Source organism: Melanostigma gelatinosum (genome assembly GCF_949748355.1).
Source record: "Melanostigma gelatinosum genome assembly, chromosome: 17".
NCBI classification, from domain to species: Eukaryota; Metazoa; Chordata; class Actinopteri; order Perciformes; family Zoarcidae; genus Melanostigma; species Melanostigma gelatinosum.
This window is the reverse complement of record NC_136650.1, coordinates 22,463,971-22,476,470: the sequence shown is the minus strand read 5'-3', so window position 1 is coordinate 22,476,470 and position 12,500 is coordinate 22,463,971. Positions and strand designations below refer to the sequence as shown.

The 12,500-nt window shown below is 43.9% G+C and overlaps 1 protein-coding gene across 4 annotated transcripts in view; it reads right to left on the bottom strand.

The window, feature by feature from the left end:
- col14a1b (collagen, type XIV, alpha 1b) overlaps positions 1-12,500 on the bottom strand; it is a 104,723-nt gene that overhangs the window by 9,560 nt on the left and 82,663 nt on the right. For all 4 annotated transcript variants that reach the window (XM_079288043.1, XM_079288044.1, XM_079288045.1 and 1 more), the window contains 5 exons: positions 12,349-12,426; positions 10,227-10,313; positions 9,439-9,492; positions 1,337-1,432; positions 1,029-1,082 (listed from right to left, as the gene is read on the bottom strand). In XM_079288043.1, coding sequence (XP_079144169.1) covers positions 1,029-1,082; positions 1,337-1,432; positions 9,439-9,492; positions 10,227-10,313; positions 12,349-12,426 — 369 coding nt within the window. The remainder of the gene's footprint in view (positions 1-1,028; positions 1,083-1,336; positions 1,433-9,438; positions 9,493-10,226; positions 10,314-12,348; positions 12,427-12,500) is intronic.

Below are 12,500 nucleotides of genomic sequence, written 5' to 3'. Positions count from 1 at the left end.
TTATGTTGGTCACGTGAGGTTACATAGCAATACTACATTATGGCAACGTAGTAACGTAGCAATGCAATGCTACGTTACTACGTAGCTATAACGTAGCTTAGGCAATACGTTACCTGTCGCCTACGTGATGTAGCCTACGTAGTTGCATAGGTCACAGGACATGACATGCATACGTAACGTAGTAAAGCTATGTAGCGTTACTACATTGCGTAAGTAGCGTAGCATTGTTACGTAGGTCACGTAATGGTAACTCTGCTCCATGAAGCATTTGAATGAGATCGTGAACATAGCTTAGCCCTTTCAGACGCCTTCGTTAGCCGTTCTGGGATCTCTGATCTTTGAAAAACAGGAGAATGTTGAAGTAATATTCCAGGGCATTCAATTTTCCTTGAATTTTCCGTGTGTTTTCCGGGACGCATGGAAACTCTGTCTGACCACAATGTCCCCGGTTAGATTCCAGCTGGGGATCTTTGTTGCATTGCTTCCTGTACCATCAACTCTGAAGGCAAACGTGGCAACAACATAAAAGCAGAAAACATTCCTGTAAACGCCGCGAGGTTGAATCGAGCTGTCGTGTCACAAACTCAGGGAACAGAAATAGATTCAAACAAGAGAAGTCAACCTTTTGCAAATGGCACCATTATTCTAAATCGGACAACGATTTGCTTCCAGAAGGTCATATTGGTCGTAATTTACCGTGGAGCTGTAATTACTTGTGGAGGCTCTTCTCCAGCATCAGACCTTTGTGAAGCAGAAACAACGTTCCGCCACCAACCGACTGAAACTCATCAAAATACAATTCCACCAAGTACCGGCTCGCCATCAGCCGCAAACCAGGAGGAAATCTGAATTCTACAGAAATAAGTTTGGTCCTGATTTGGTGTCTTATTATCAACATGAACCTGATTTGATAAAGATTCATAATTCAAAGTACAGTATTCACATGTATGTAGACGAAACCCACGAGCGATCGCATAAACCTGGAAGAGCAGATCTGTGCGTTGGATTCACGTTCTGTTTTTTCTCACCTGTGTTCCTTGTTGTCCCGCTTCACCTTTCTGTCCTTGCTCTCCTTGACCTCCCTGCAGATAAAGAATAAACCTTTTTTCTGATTGTATGGATATCGTTAATACAACACAAAGTTTACTGAATAAACTGCTGCAACGGCGTAAACAAAGACTGTGTTTTTCACATATTTAGAATGTGAATGGCATCTGTAAAAATGACTATGAACAGCAAACATGGACATTTATTTTCAAAATAAAAGCATGTAGAAATAAAAGGATAAAGTATCTATTAGAGTGGAGACTGAGAACCGGGTGTGTGTTGGTCTTACTGCGGGTCCTATGATGGAGCGTCCACTGTGTCCCTGTAGTCCTTGGGGTCCCTGAGGTCCCGGGACACCTGCATCACCTACTGGACCGGTCGGGCCCTGCAGAGAGACGGACGGAGAGAATGTGTTAAAGACGTGTTCAGGCTTGTTTGAACCCGAGAGGACACTGCCGTCGACGGGTCATGAGTTCAACACCGTCCTAAAGACTGACTGCTGATTGGCTAACCTCAACAGTTCAACGCTCACCTTTATTCATATCGAACCTTTCACACAAACAATCAGCCATAAGTGCTTCACAGAGCAGGATTAAAAGTATTGCAACGTTACAGAGCAAGGACATGATGTGCTCTGTGCTCTGCCGTGAAGAAGGAAGTGGTTCATGATGAGCTGATTTGTGGTCCACGAGCTGAAGAGAGTCTTATCTTCACAACTTTGTTTGGTTTGTAAAGTTTCCTTCATTACATAACAGAGTCAGTCACGTCCGTAGCAAACATCTTAGTCAAAGTCCTCATGGCTTCAGGATGCCGTGTTACAACAAGGACATCTTCCTTTATTAAGGTCTGTGTTTGATCCATGACTCAGCGTTTGTGTTCCCTCATTTCATCATCTCAATTAAATGTTCACGTCTATTCCGTCAGATTTTTAAACGTCCTTATCTCTGAACAATCTGAATTCTGCGAACACCTTTCGGTGCTTTTTTTAGCAGATGAGTCGAACCACAGATCACACGTCACACCTCAGATAGCGGCTCTCACGCATGTATCTTACGGTGTCATAAGATCAAACCATCGGCCAGTTAATCGAGCACTTTGTTACCGAACGGTGATGAAATGTGGCAATGAGCGTTTTCCTGCTTCTACTTCCTCGTGACGAGCAGAGAGACGGAGGCAGAAAGTCGACAGCGACGGGGAACCATCAAGAAATCGGACGCTGAGACTTCTCAGTTGTCTCGTGGCGCAAAAATGGCTTCAAACCTTTACGAACACCCGAGTTTGACGATGAACGTGAAGTTCTGCAAAGGAGCCGGAGAGGACGGAGGACAGCGAGTTGAGAGACTGGTGGACATCTACGACAGTGTGGACACTTTCACACACGGCCGTGTTTTAACACCGGAGGAAGGTATTAAAACACCAACAAATACCAGTTAATACACAAGAAACAACAGAAACTGGTTATTAAAGTTAGAGGCTCGGCTGTAAATGTGATGTAATTATAAGTTATTATCAGGATATTTGCTCTCGACTGTTACATGTACATTTATGAGCATTTAATACTTATCCTAGTTTATAATTTACTCTTTTATCTTTGAATTTGTATTACATCTTTACTCTTATTCTAATAATTACTCTTTATTACGTGCTAGCTTTGTATCTGCGTCTTAGTGCACATATCCACTCATGTATTGACTCCCGTTGCTCCACTGTGATCTTATTCACAATCCAGCACATCTACGACACCAGCATGGACACTTCTCAATGTGTTCACATAACGCTGTGAAGAGCAGAAACGTGAACGCAAATGTGTGAAAAATAAATAATTAAAATGAAGTAACAACCTTTTTGAAACGGCCACGCCTAAAATGTAAAATTGTTTTACAGTTGTGGTTTAATTAATGATTATTAACGTTTATTAATGTGTATTATTCATGTTTATTAACGTTTATTAATGTTTATTAACGTTTATTAATGTTTATTATTCATGTTTATTAATGTTTATTATTCATGTTTATTAACGTTTATGAATGTTTATTATTCATGTTTATTAACGTTTATTAATGTTTATTATTCATGTTTATTAACGTTTATTCATGTTTATTATTCATGTCTATTAACGTTTATTAACGCTTATTAACGTTTATTAATGTTTATGATTCATGTTTATTAACGCTTATTAACGTTTATTATTCATGTTTATTAACGTTTAACGTTTATTATTCATGTTTATTAACTTTTATTAATGTTTATTATTCATGCTTATTAACGTTTATTAACGTTTATTATTCGTGTTTATTAACGTTTATTATTCATGTTTATTAACGTCTATTGATGTTTATTATTCATGTTTATTAACATTTATTAACGTTTATTAATGTTTATGATTCATGTTTATTAACGTTTATTAATGTGTATTAACGTTTATTAATATGAGTCTTATTTTGTTGGTGTGAAACGATGGAATTGCTCTCAGCTCAAGTAGTGATGTTGAGTCTTCGTGCTGATGAAGTGATGAAGATCAGATGCTCGTTTCCTGTCGTTGGCTGTGTGACGTTCTCACTTCTGACATGAAGACTCGGTTACACTACGAATATATATGTTTAATCAAAGATTCATTCTAAGCAGCGTTTGGCAAAACCAGCTTTAAAATGAGTGAATCCAGGTTTAGGATGAAATAAACTAATATCTGATTAATTAATCCAAATTAAAATGAACACATTTACATTTGGGGCGTGGCTTATGGGGTTAAAAGGCCCTTCTTTAAACTGGCTTTACAAACTCGTTGGCTGAATTAAAGGAGCAATGCGGACGAATAAGAGACGATAAAAAAACCTCTTTCACAGTAAAGAAGAAACAGACTTTTGATTTAATTGCTGTTCTGCTCCAGAACCGCTTCATTGCTGAACCGGTCGGTATCCTGAGAGAAACTCGACTGGTTTAAGTCGGCCCATTAACTTTCTTCAAGGATCTTAATTATTTTTGTTCAATCCATCTAAAAAAGAAACTTTTTTCAAAGTTAAAGCTCCTCAAGTGTAAAGTGAAGTCAACACTGGATCAGGTTTTTATGTTTTGGTGCAACAGAATTAAATAGAATCTAGATTTAGAGTAAAAATAGAATCTGTATTCGTTTTTGGTGCAACATCATTTAAAGTTAAATCGAATCAGGTTGAAAGATGAATCCTTGTTGGTCTTTATTCCTGTTTGTTCTGACCTGAAGGAGGAAAGGCTCAACATGTTTAATCAGATCGTGTTCTCCGTTTGCCTTCTGCAGGAGCAAACACTGAAAAGCATCCTCTAGATGTCCAGAGAAAGCTCCTCAGAGCTGCTGCACTGCTTCTGGGTTTCCTCTGCGTCCTGCTGGGAGCTGCAGTCATCGTCCTGTCCCAACGCCGTGAGGACCGCGTCTGTGTTATGATGTCATGTCTTAAAAGTCCACACAAGAACCTTGATTTCACATCACTGCACTGCATCTTTTCACCAGATGTTTTCATCACTCTGGAGAATGACAACCTGAGGAAATTGTACCGCCAGTCACAGGAGACCGTAAACCAGTCACAGGGGAACACCACAGGTGAGACATGTTTGAAAAGCAACACTTTAACAGAACCATGACGCTGTAAACCTCCTACAGGTAAAGTTCACTCGCTGTTAGAGTGCATTGGTTTTCTAGGTAGAAGGTTTATTTATTCATCATTCTACAACACAGCGTTGTGTAACAAGGTGCTGTAGTTGTGGTCCCTTTCAGTCAGAACCAACAGAGGACACATCGCTCCTGAAACCTTCATGGCGTCATGCGATGGACCCATGAGTTGTAATTAAAAGGTTTGGCCACGATGTAAACTTTGCTTGAAAGCCCGGTACTCTCCCTGCTGGCTTGTCTTATGTGGATTCTACGGTAGCGGTGCTACAGAACACACTTTAATGAAAAGTCACGCACTGAAGGACAAAGTTCCAAACAATCACATATCAGGATCTAGTGTTGAATCTCATAAATTTATCATTACATGATTTCAAATCTGTGACTAAAACACTTCAATGAATGCAGAATGGAAGAGATGCAGATGTTACTACAAATCTACTGAGATGAAGAACTGGACAGAGAGCCGGAGAGACTGTCAGAACAGAGGAGCAGATCTGGTGGTGATCAGCAGCAGAGTCGAACAGGTGAGTGCATGTGCACGTGCAACATGTCTGTGTACGTGCAATATGTCTGTGCAACATGCCTGTGCAACATGCCTGTGCAACATGTCTGTGCAACATGTCTGTGTACATGCAACATGTCTGTGCAACATGCCGGTGTACGTGCAACATGTCTGTGTACATGCAACATGTCTGTGCAACATGTCTGTGTACATGCAACATGTCTGTGCAACATGCCGGTGTACGTGCAACATGTCTGTGTACATGCAACATGTCTGTGCAACATGTCTGTGTACATGCAACATGTCTGTGCAACATGCCGGTGTACGTGCAACATGTCTGTGTACATGCAACATGTCTGTGCAACATGTCTGTGTACGTGCAACATGTCTGTGTACGTGCAACATGTCTGTGCAACATGCCCGTGTACGTGCAACATGTCTGTGCAACATGCCTGTGTACATGCAACATGTCTGTGCAACATGTCTGTGTACGTGCAACATGTCTGTGTACGTGCAACATGTCTGTGCAACATGCCTGTGTACATGCAACATGTCTGTGCAACATGTCTGTGTACGTGCAACATGTCTGTGTACGTGCAACATGTCTGTGCAACATGCCCGTGTACGTGCAACATGCCTGTGTACATGCAACATGTCTGTGCAACATGTCTGTGTTCGTGCAACATGTCTGTGTACGTGCAACATGTCTGTGCAACATGCCTGTGTACATGCAACATGTCTGTGCAACATGTCTGTGTACGTGCAACATGTCTGTGTACGTGCAACATGTCTGTGCAACATGCCCGTGTACGTGCAACATGTCTGTGCAACATGCCTGTGTACATGCTACATGTCTGTGCAACATGTCTGTGTACGTGCAACATGTCTGTGTACGTGCAACATGTCTGTGCAACATGCCCGTGTACGTGCAACATGTCTGTGCAACATGCCCGTGTACGTGCAACATGTCTGTGCAACATGTCTGTGTATGTGCAACATGCCTGTGCAACATGCCTGTGCACGTGCAACATGTCTGTGAAACATGTCTGTGTACGTGCAACATGCCTGTGCAACATGCCTGTGCACGTGCAACATGTCTGTGCAACATGTCTGTGTGCGTGCAACATGTCTGTGAAACATGTATATGCAACATGCCTGTGCAACATGTCTGTCTACGTGCAACATGCCTGTGTACGTGCAACATGCCAGTGCAACATGTCTGTGTACGTGCAACATGCCTGTGCAACATGTCTGTGCAGGTGCAACATGTCTGTACAACATGCCTGTGCACGTGCAACATGTCTGTGCAACATGTCTGTACAACATGCCTGTGCACATGCAACATGTCTGTGCACGTGCAACATGTCTGTGCACGTGCAACATGTCTGTGCAACATGCCTGTGTACATGCAACATGTCTGTGCAACATGCCTGTGCAACATATCTGTGCAACATGTCCGTGCAACATGTCTGTGCAACATGCCTGTGTACGTGCAACATGTCTGTGTATGTGCAACATGCCTGTGCAACATGTCTGTGCAACATGCCTGTGCAACATGTCTGTGCAACATGCCTGTGTACGTGCAACATGCCTGTGCAACATGCCTGTGCAACATGTCTGTGCAAAATGCCTGTGTACGTGCAACATGCCTGTGCAACATGTCTGTGCAACATGTCTGTCAACATGCCTGTGTATGTGCAACATGCCTGTGCAACATGTCTGTGCAACATGTCTGTGTACGTGCAATATGCCTGTGCAACATGTATGTGCAACATACCTGTGTACGTGCAACATGCCTGTGCAACATGTCTGTGCACGTGCAACATGTCTGTGCACGTGCAACATGCCTGTGCAACATGTCTGTGCAACATGTCTGTCAACATGCCTGTGTACGTGGAACATGTCTGTGTACGTGCAACATGCCTGTGCAACATGCCTGTGTACGTGCAACATGCCTGTGCAACATGCCTGTGCAACATGTCTGTGCACGTGCAACATGCCTGTGCAACATGTCTGTGCAACATGTCTGTCAACATGCCTGTGTATGTGCAACATGCCTGTGCAACATGCCTGTGCAACATGTCTGTGCACGTGCAACATGCCTGTGCAACATGTCTGTGCAACATGTCTGTCAACATGTCTGTGTACGTGCAACATGTCTGTGCACGTGCAACATGCCTGTGCACGTGCAACATGCCTGTGCAACATGCATGTGTACGTGCAACATGCCTGTGCAACATGCCTGTGTACGTGCAACATGCCTGTGCACGTGCAACATGCCTGTGCAACATGTCTGTGCACGTGCAACATGCCTGTGCAACATGTCTTTCTTATTATTTACTGTTATTTTACTTCAAATTAAATTGATTAATTAGAAAATGTTTGAATGATTCTGTTAAAAACTGTTTCAGTAGTTGGAAATGTGTAACCATGAACTTTAATATGAATTTAGGGAAATTGAAAGTTATGATGAACAAATGCTCTTTTATTCGGATGATCTATGAATGTGCTGCTTTCATAATGTTATTCTGCTTCATGTGTTCACTGTCTGACTTCTGTCTTGCTGTTGATTCCTGTTTTCAGCATTTGGTCAGAGAGCTGAATAAACTGGACGCTTCGTGGATCGGTCTGCAGCCAGTGAGCGGTCGGCCCGGGGGATGGGGATGGGGATGGGGATGGGGATGGGTGGACGGATCACAACTACTATATCAGTGAGAACACTTTATTTTTACAATATTTATTTATTTCAGGGTCATTCTTCGTGGCTAATAGTTGGATGAAATTGAAAAACACTCAATATAAAATAATAATAAATGTTTAAATAAATAATTGATCGAGTCGATCCTGTTTCCAGATAATGTAAGTATTTACAGATAATTGAGGAACAATTCCACCCATGGTTTTGAGCGTCATGATGTATGAGATGCAGCTGTTCGCTCTCTGGACACAATCTGAATCTGAAGGAAGACGTTTGAAGTGATTTCTGCATCACATTCTGAACTTGTATTTGGGCTCATATTTAAGAAGCCATTGATCTCTTGACAGTTCAGGGTAATGAACACATGCAGGCCAACAAGTTCATATTCATCCTCCTCTGGGCATCTTCTTGACTGTAGAAATGTTCTGAAACCTCTTCTGTGGTGTACAGACCATAAAGAAACATATGAAGATCAAAAGGATCGTCAGTCCTGAATATATTTGATCAGATTATCGAAGCACAATAACTTCATCTTCATGTGAATAATGTGTTTTGTTTAATAACACAGTGTTTGTTCTACAGGGCCTGGAAGAAAGACGTGAATATAAACCCTCTGGATGGTTCCAGGTCCAGAGCATTTGTTGATCCTGAAGGAACATGGGGACAAACCACCAATGGATCCAAACGATGGATCTGTGAGAAACAGATCCATGCACTGTGTTCTTCTGTTTGTAACGGGCTCAGCTGTTACCCAGAATGCACTGTGTTCTTCTGTTTGTAACGGGCTCAGCTGTTACCCAGAATGCACTGTGTTCTTCTGTTTGTAACGGGCTCAGCTGTTACCCAGAATGCACTGTGTTCTTCTGTTTGTAACGGGCTCAGCTGTTACCCAGAATGCACTGTGTTCTTCTGTTTGTAACGGGCTCAGCTGTTACCCAGAATGCACTGTGTTCTTCTGTTTGTAACGGGCTCAGCTGTTACCCAGAATGCACTGTGTTCTTCTGCTGGTAACGGGCTGAGCTGTTACCCATAATGCACCGTGTTCTTTTGTTTGTAACGGGCTCAGCTGTTACCCAGGGTGCACTGTGTTCTTTTGTTTTGTATTTAGTTGACTAGAATGTGCGTCACATCCGATTACACTGAAGAGCCTTTCCCTGCAGGTGGCTCATCATGATTTGCAGACCCCGCCCTCGGTAAACGGTCACGGAGGAAAATAGAGAGTTTAACTCCGCGTGGACGTCTTCATTTGCTTTCACTGCTGGCTTACCTGTATGCTGTGTGGAAAATAGGACAAAATGGCTCTTTGGATAGAAAAGGTTGCCGACCCCTGAACTCGTTCATATAGATCCGTTTAAGCAAACAACTAAATGTCTCTTAAGACGTTAAAAGGAGAAAAGTCCAGAGTGTAAAACATCGGTTTGGCAGCTAACGACTTCTGAAAGCATCAAGATAACGGAGAGAACGAGTCCACCTCCTTGCCGGTCTGTACAGCGCTGGCTTTTCTCAGAACAAGCTCGATAAAATCACAGACTTCAAACCAGCACGACTTACCACCGGGCCTGGCTCTCCACGATCACCTCGCGCTCCTCGGATCCCTGGGCCTCCCTGTTGATTACGAGTACACAGTCAGCACATTCAGATTCACAGTGTGTGTGTGTGTGTGTGTGTGTGTACAGATAATCCCAAAGTTGACCAACCAGCTGAGATACGAGAAACCCTCTGAACCCCCAAAACCTGCTGCCGGGTTTGAACAGCATCTGTTCCTACGCCATCTATCAGAGCCAGAGACTTTATCGCCGGATTCTTTACTTTCAGACAGTCCTTGAACACATCACGTGTCCATCAGAAAGAGCACAAGCTAATTGAAGTTTAAAATTGTCAAAATCACTTCATTCTACGCGTCTCATTCAAAAAATTGGCAAAAAATAAACCGTTTTGCAGTAATTCTGTTCAAAACATGAAACTATTTGCTCTTCAGACGCCACGATGGACTCGGATTAACAGTCATGTGACTAAAACTCTGAAACTACAGGACACACATTTAGATTCCACTGTTTTCCAACTGTTGTAAAATAAATGATTAAAGAAACACAACTTGATTTCTGGCATCATAACTGTTATTCTGCACTGAAGACATGAGTTCCATCTACTTCTAGTCCTGACTGTGTTTCCATTGAGCAGGACACACACGGCAATGAGCGGCAAACACCAACGCAGTGAAGCAAAGCCTTCTGACTGAGTGTTCGCTGTAGTTGTGTAGTGCTGTAGTTGTGCAGTTGTGTAGTTGTGTAGTTGTGCAGTTGTGCAGTTGTGCAGTTGTGCAGTTGTGCGCGGCTCACCGGTGGTCCGGCAGTGCCGGGGGGGCCTTTGCTGTCCTGGGTGCAGCTGCAGGCTTTGGGCATAGCCGGGCAGTCGGCCTCCTTCCTCTGGATGATCACAGCATGAGGAGGACACGCAAAGACACGCAAAGACACACAAAGACACACACAGACACGCACAGACACACACAGACACACACAGACACGCACAGACACACACAGACACACACAGACACGCACAGACACGCACAGACACGCACAGACACGCACAGACACACACAGACACGCACAGACACGCACAGACACGCACAGACACACACAGACACACACAGACACGCACAGACACGCACAGACACGCACAGACACGCACAGACACGCACAGACACACACAGACACACACAGACACACACAGACACGCACAGACACACACAGACACGCACAGACACGCAAAGACACGCACAGACACACACAGACACACACAGACACGCACAGACACGCACAGACACGCACAGACACGCACAGACACGCACAGACACGCACAGACACGCACAGACACGCACAGACACACACAGACACGCACAGACACGCACAGACACGCACAGACACGCACAGACACACACAGACACGCACAGACACGCACAGACACGCACAGACACACACAGACACACACAGACACGCACAGACACACACAGACACACACAGACACGCACAGACACGCACAGACACGCAAAGACACGCACAGACACACACAGACACACACAGACACGCACAGACACGCACAGACACGCACAGACACACACAGACACGCACAGACACGCACAGACACGCAAAGACACGCACAGACACGCAAAGACACGCACAGACACACACAGACACACACAGACACGCACAGACACGCACAGACACGCACAGACACGCACAGACACGCACAGACACACACAGACACACACAGACACACACAGACACACACAGACACACACAGACACGCACAGACACGCACAGACACGCAAAGACACGCACAGACACGCAAAGACACGCACAGACACGCAAAGACACGCACAGACACACACAGACACACACAGACACGCACAGACACGCACAGACACGCACAGACACGCACAGACACGCACAGACACACACAGACACACACAGACACACACAGACACGCAAAGACACGCAAAGACACACAAAGACACACAGACACACACAGACACACACAGACACACACAGACACGCACAGACACGCAGAGACACACACAGACACGCACAGACACACACACACACACACAGACACGCACAGACACACACATGGCAATGAAATGATAAATGACATGAAGCAGGCAAAGGAGTGAAACTTGATCTGTTGTTAACGTCGCGCTGCTGTTTCCTTCAGGTCTCATTGTAATATTTCATCATCTGATGAATCTCGCTGAAACAGGAAATAGCTATTTGACTTGTTTTTTGGTTTGAGTTTGAATTTCCACTTCCAGATTATCTTTAAAGATCTCATGTAAAGTGTGCTACGAGTACGAAGACGAACCTCACTGAAGGGAATTGTTCTCGTCGTGTGAAAGCTTCATAACTCAGACTCGTGTTGTTCTTTGACTGAAAGGTAAAGTGAGTTAGTACGAGGTTCTTCCAGACACCAGAGTCACACGGTACCACGAAGGCAGCGGTCGACCAGCGACTCCTGTGTCCTGAGCGGTAAAAGACTCAATGCACGGTATGAAAGGAGTCTGGAGTCTCTGAAGCACGAAGAACAGCTTCACTTCCTCCTCAGGAAGGTCTGTCTGACAGCGACGTAAAGATGGGAAATACTCGAAATACAGCGTTCAATTAAACTGATAGTCTAAATACGTCCACAGCAGAACTTTACTTTGCTCCATCTACTGTAGTAAAACTCTGAGTGTGGAGAAGAACCTCATACAAACTGTATGTTCACTTCATCTCAATGAGGCTGCCTGATTAAATCAAGATTTCAAAAAAATAAAAAAATAAATATTTATATATATTGTCGGGTTTACAAAAACCCTTTGAAAGAGCATCACTATAATGTAAAGGTGCTCGTGCAAACATCGTAAATACTTGAAGAGTTCTTGGAGTGGACTGGCGTGAGGAGAGGGTTTACAGGAAGTGACCTCACCAGACCAGGAAGCTCGCAGCACTTGTCTCTGCCGGCCCACGACGTGCTGCACACGATGTCAAAGATCTGGAGCTGGAACTGCAGAAGAGGAGAAACACAAACTTCATTCACAAAACCAACTAAATATCTGAACTTTAGAGGACTGGACGCAT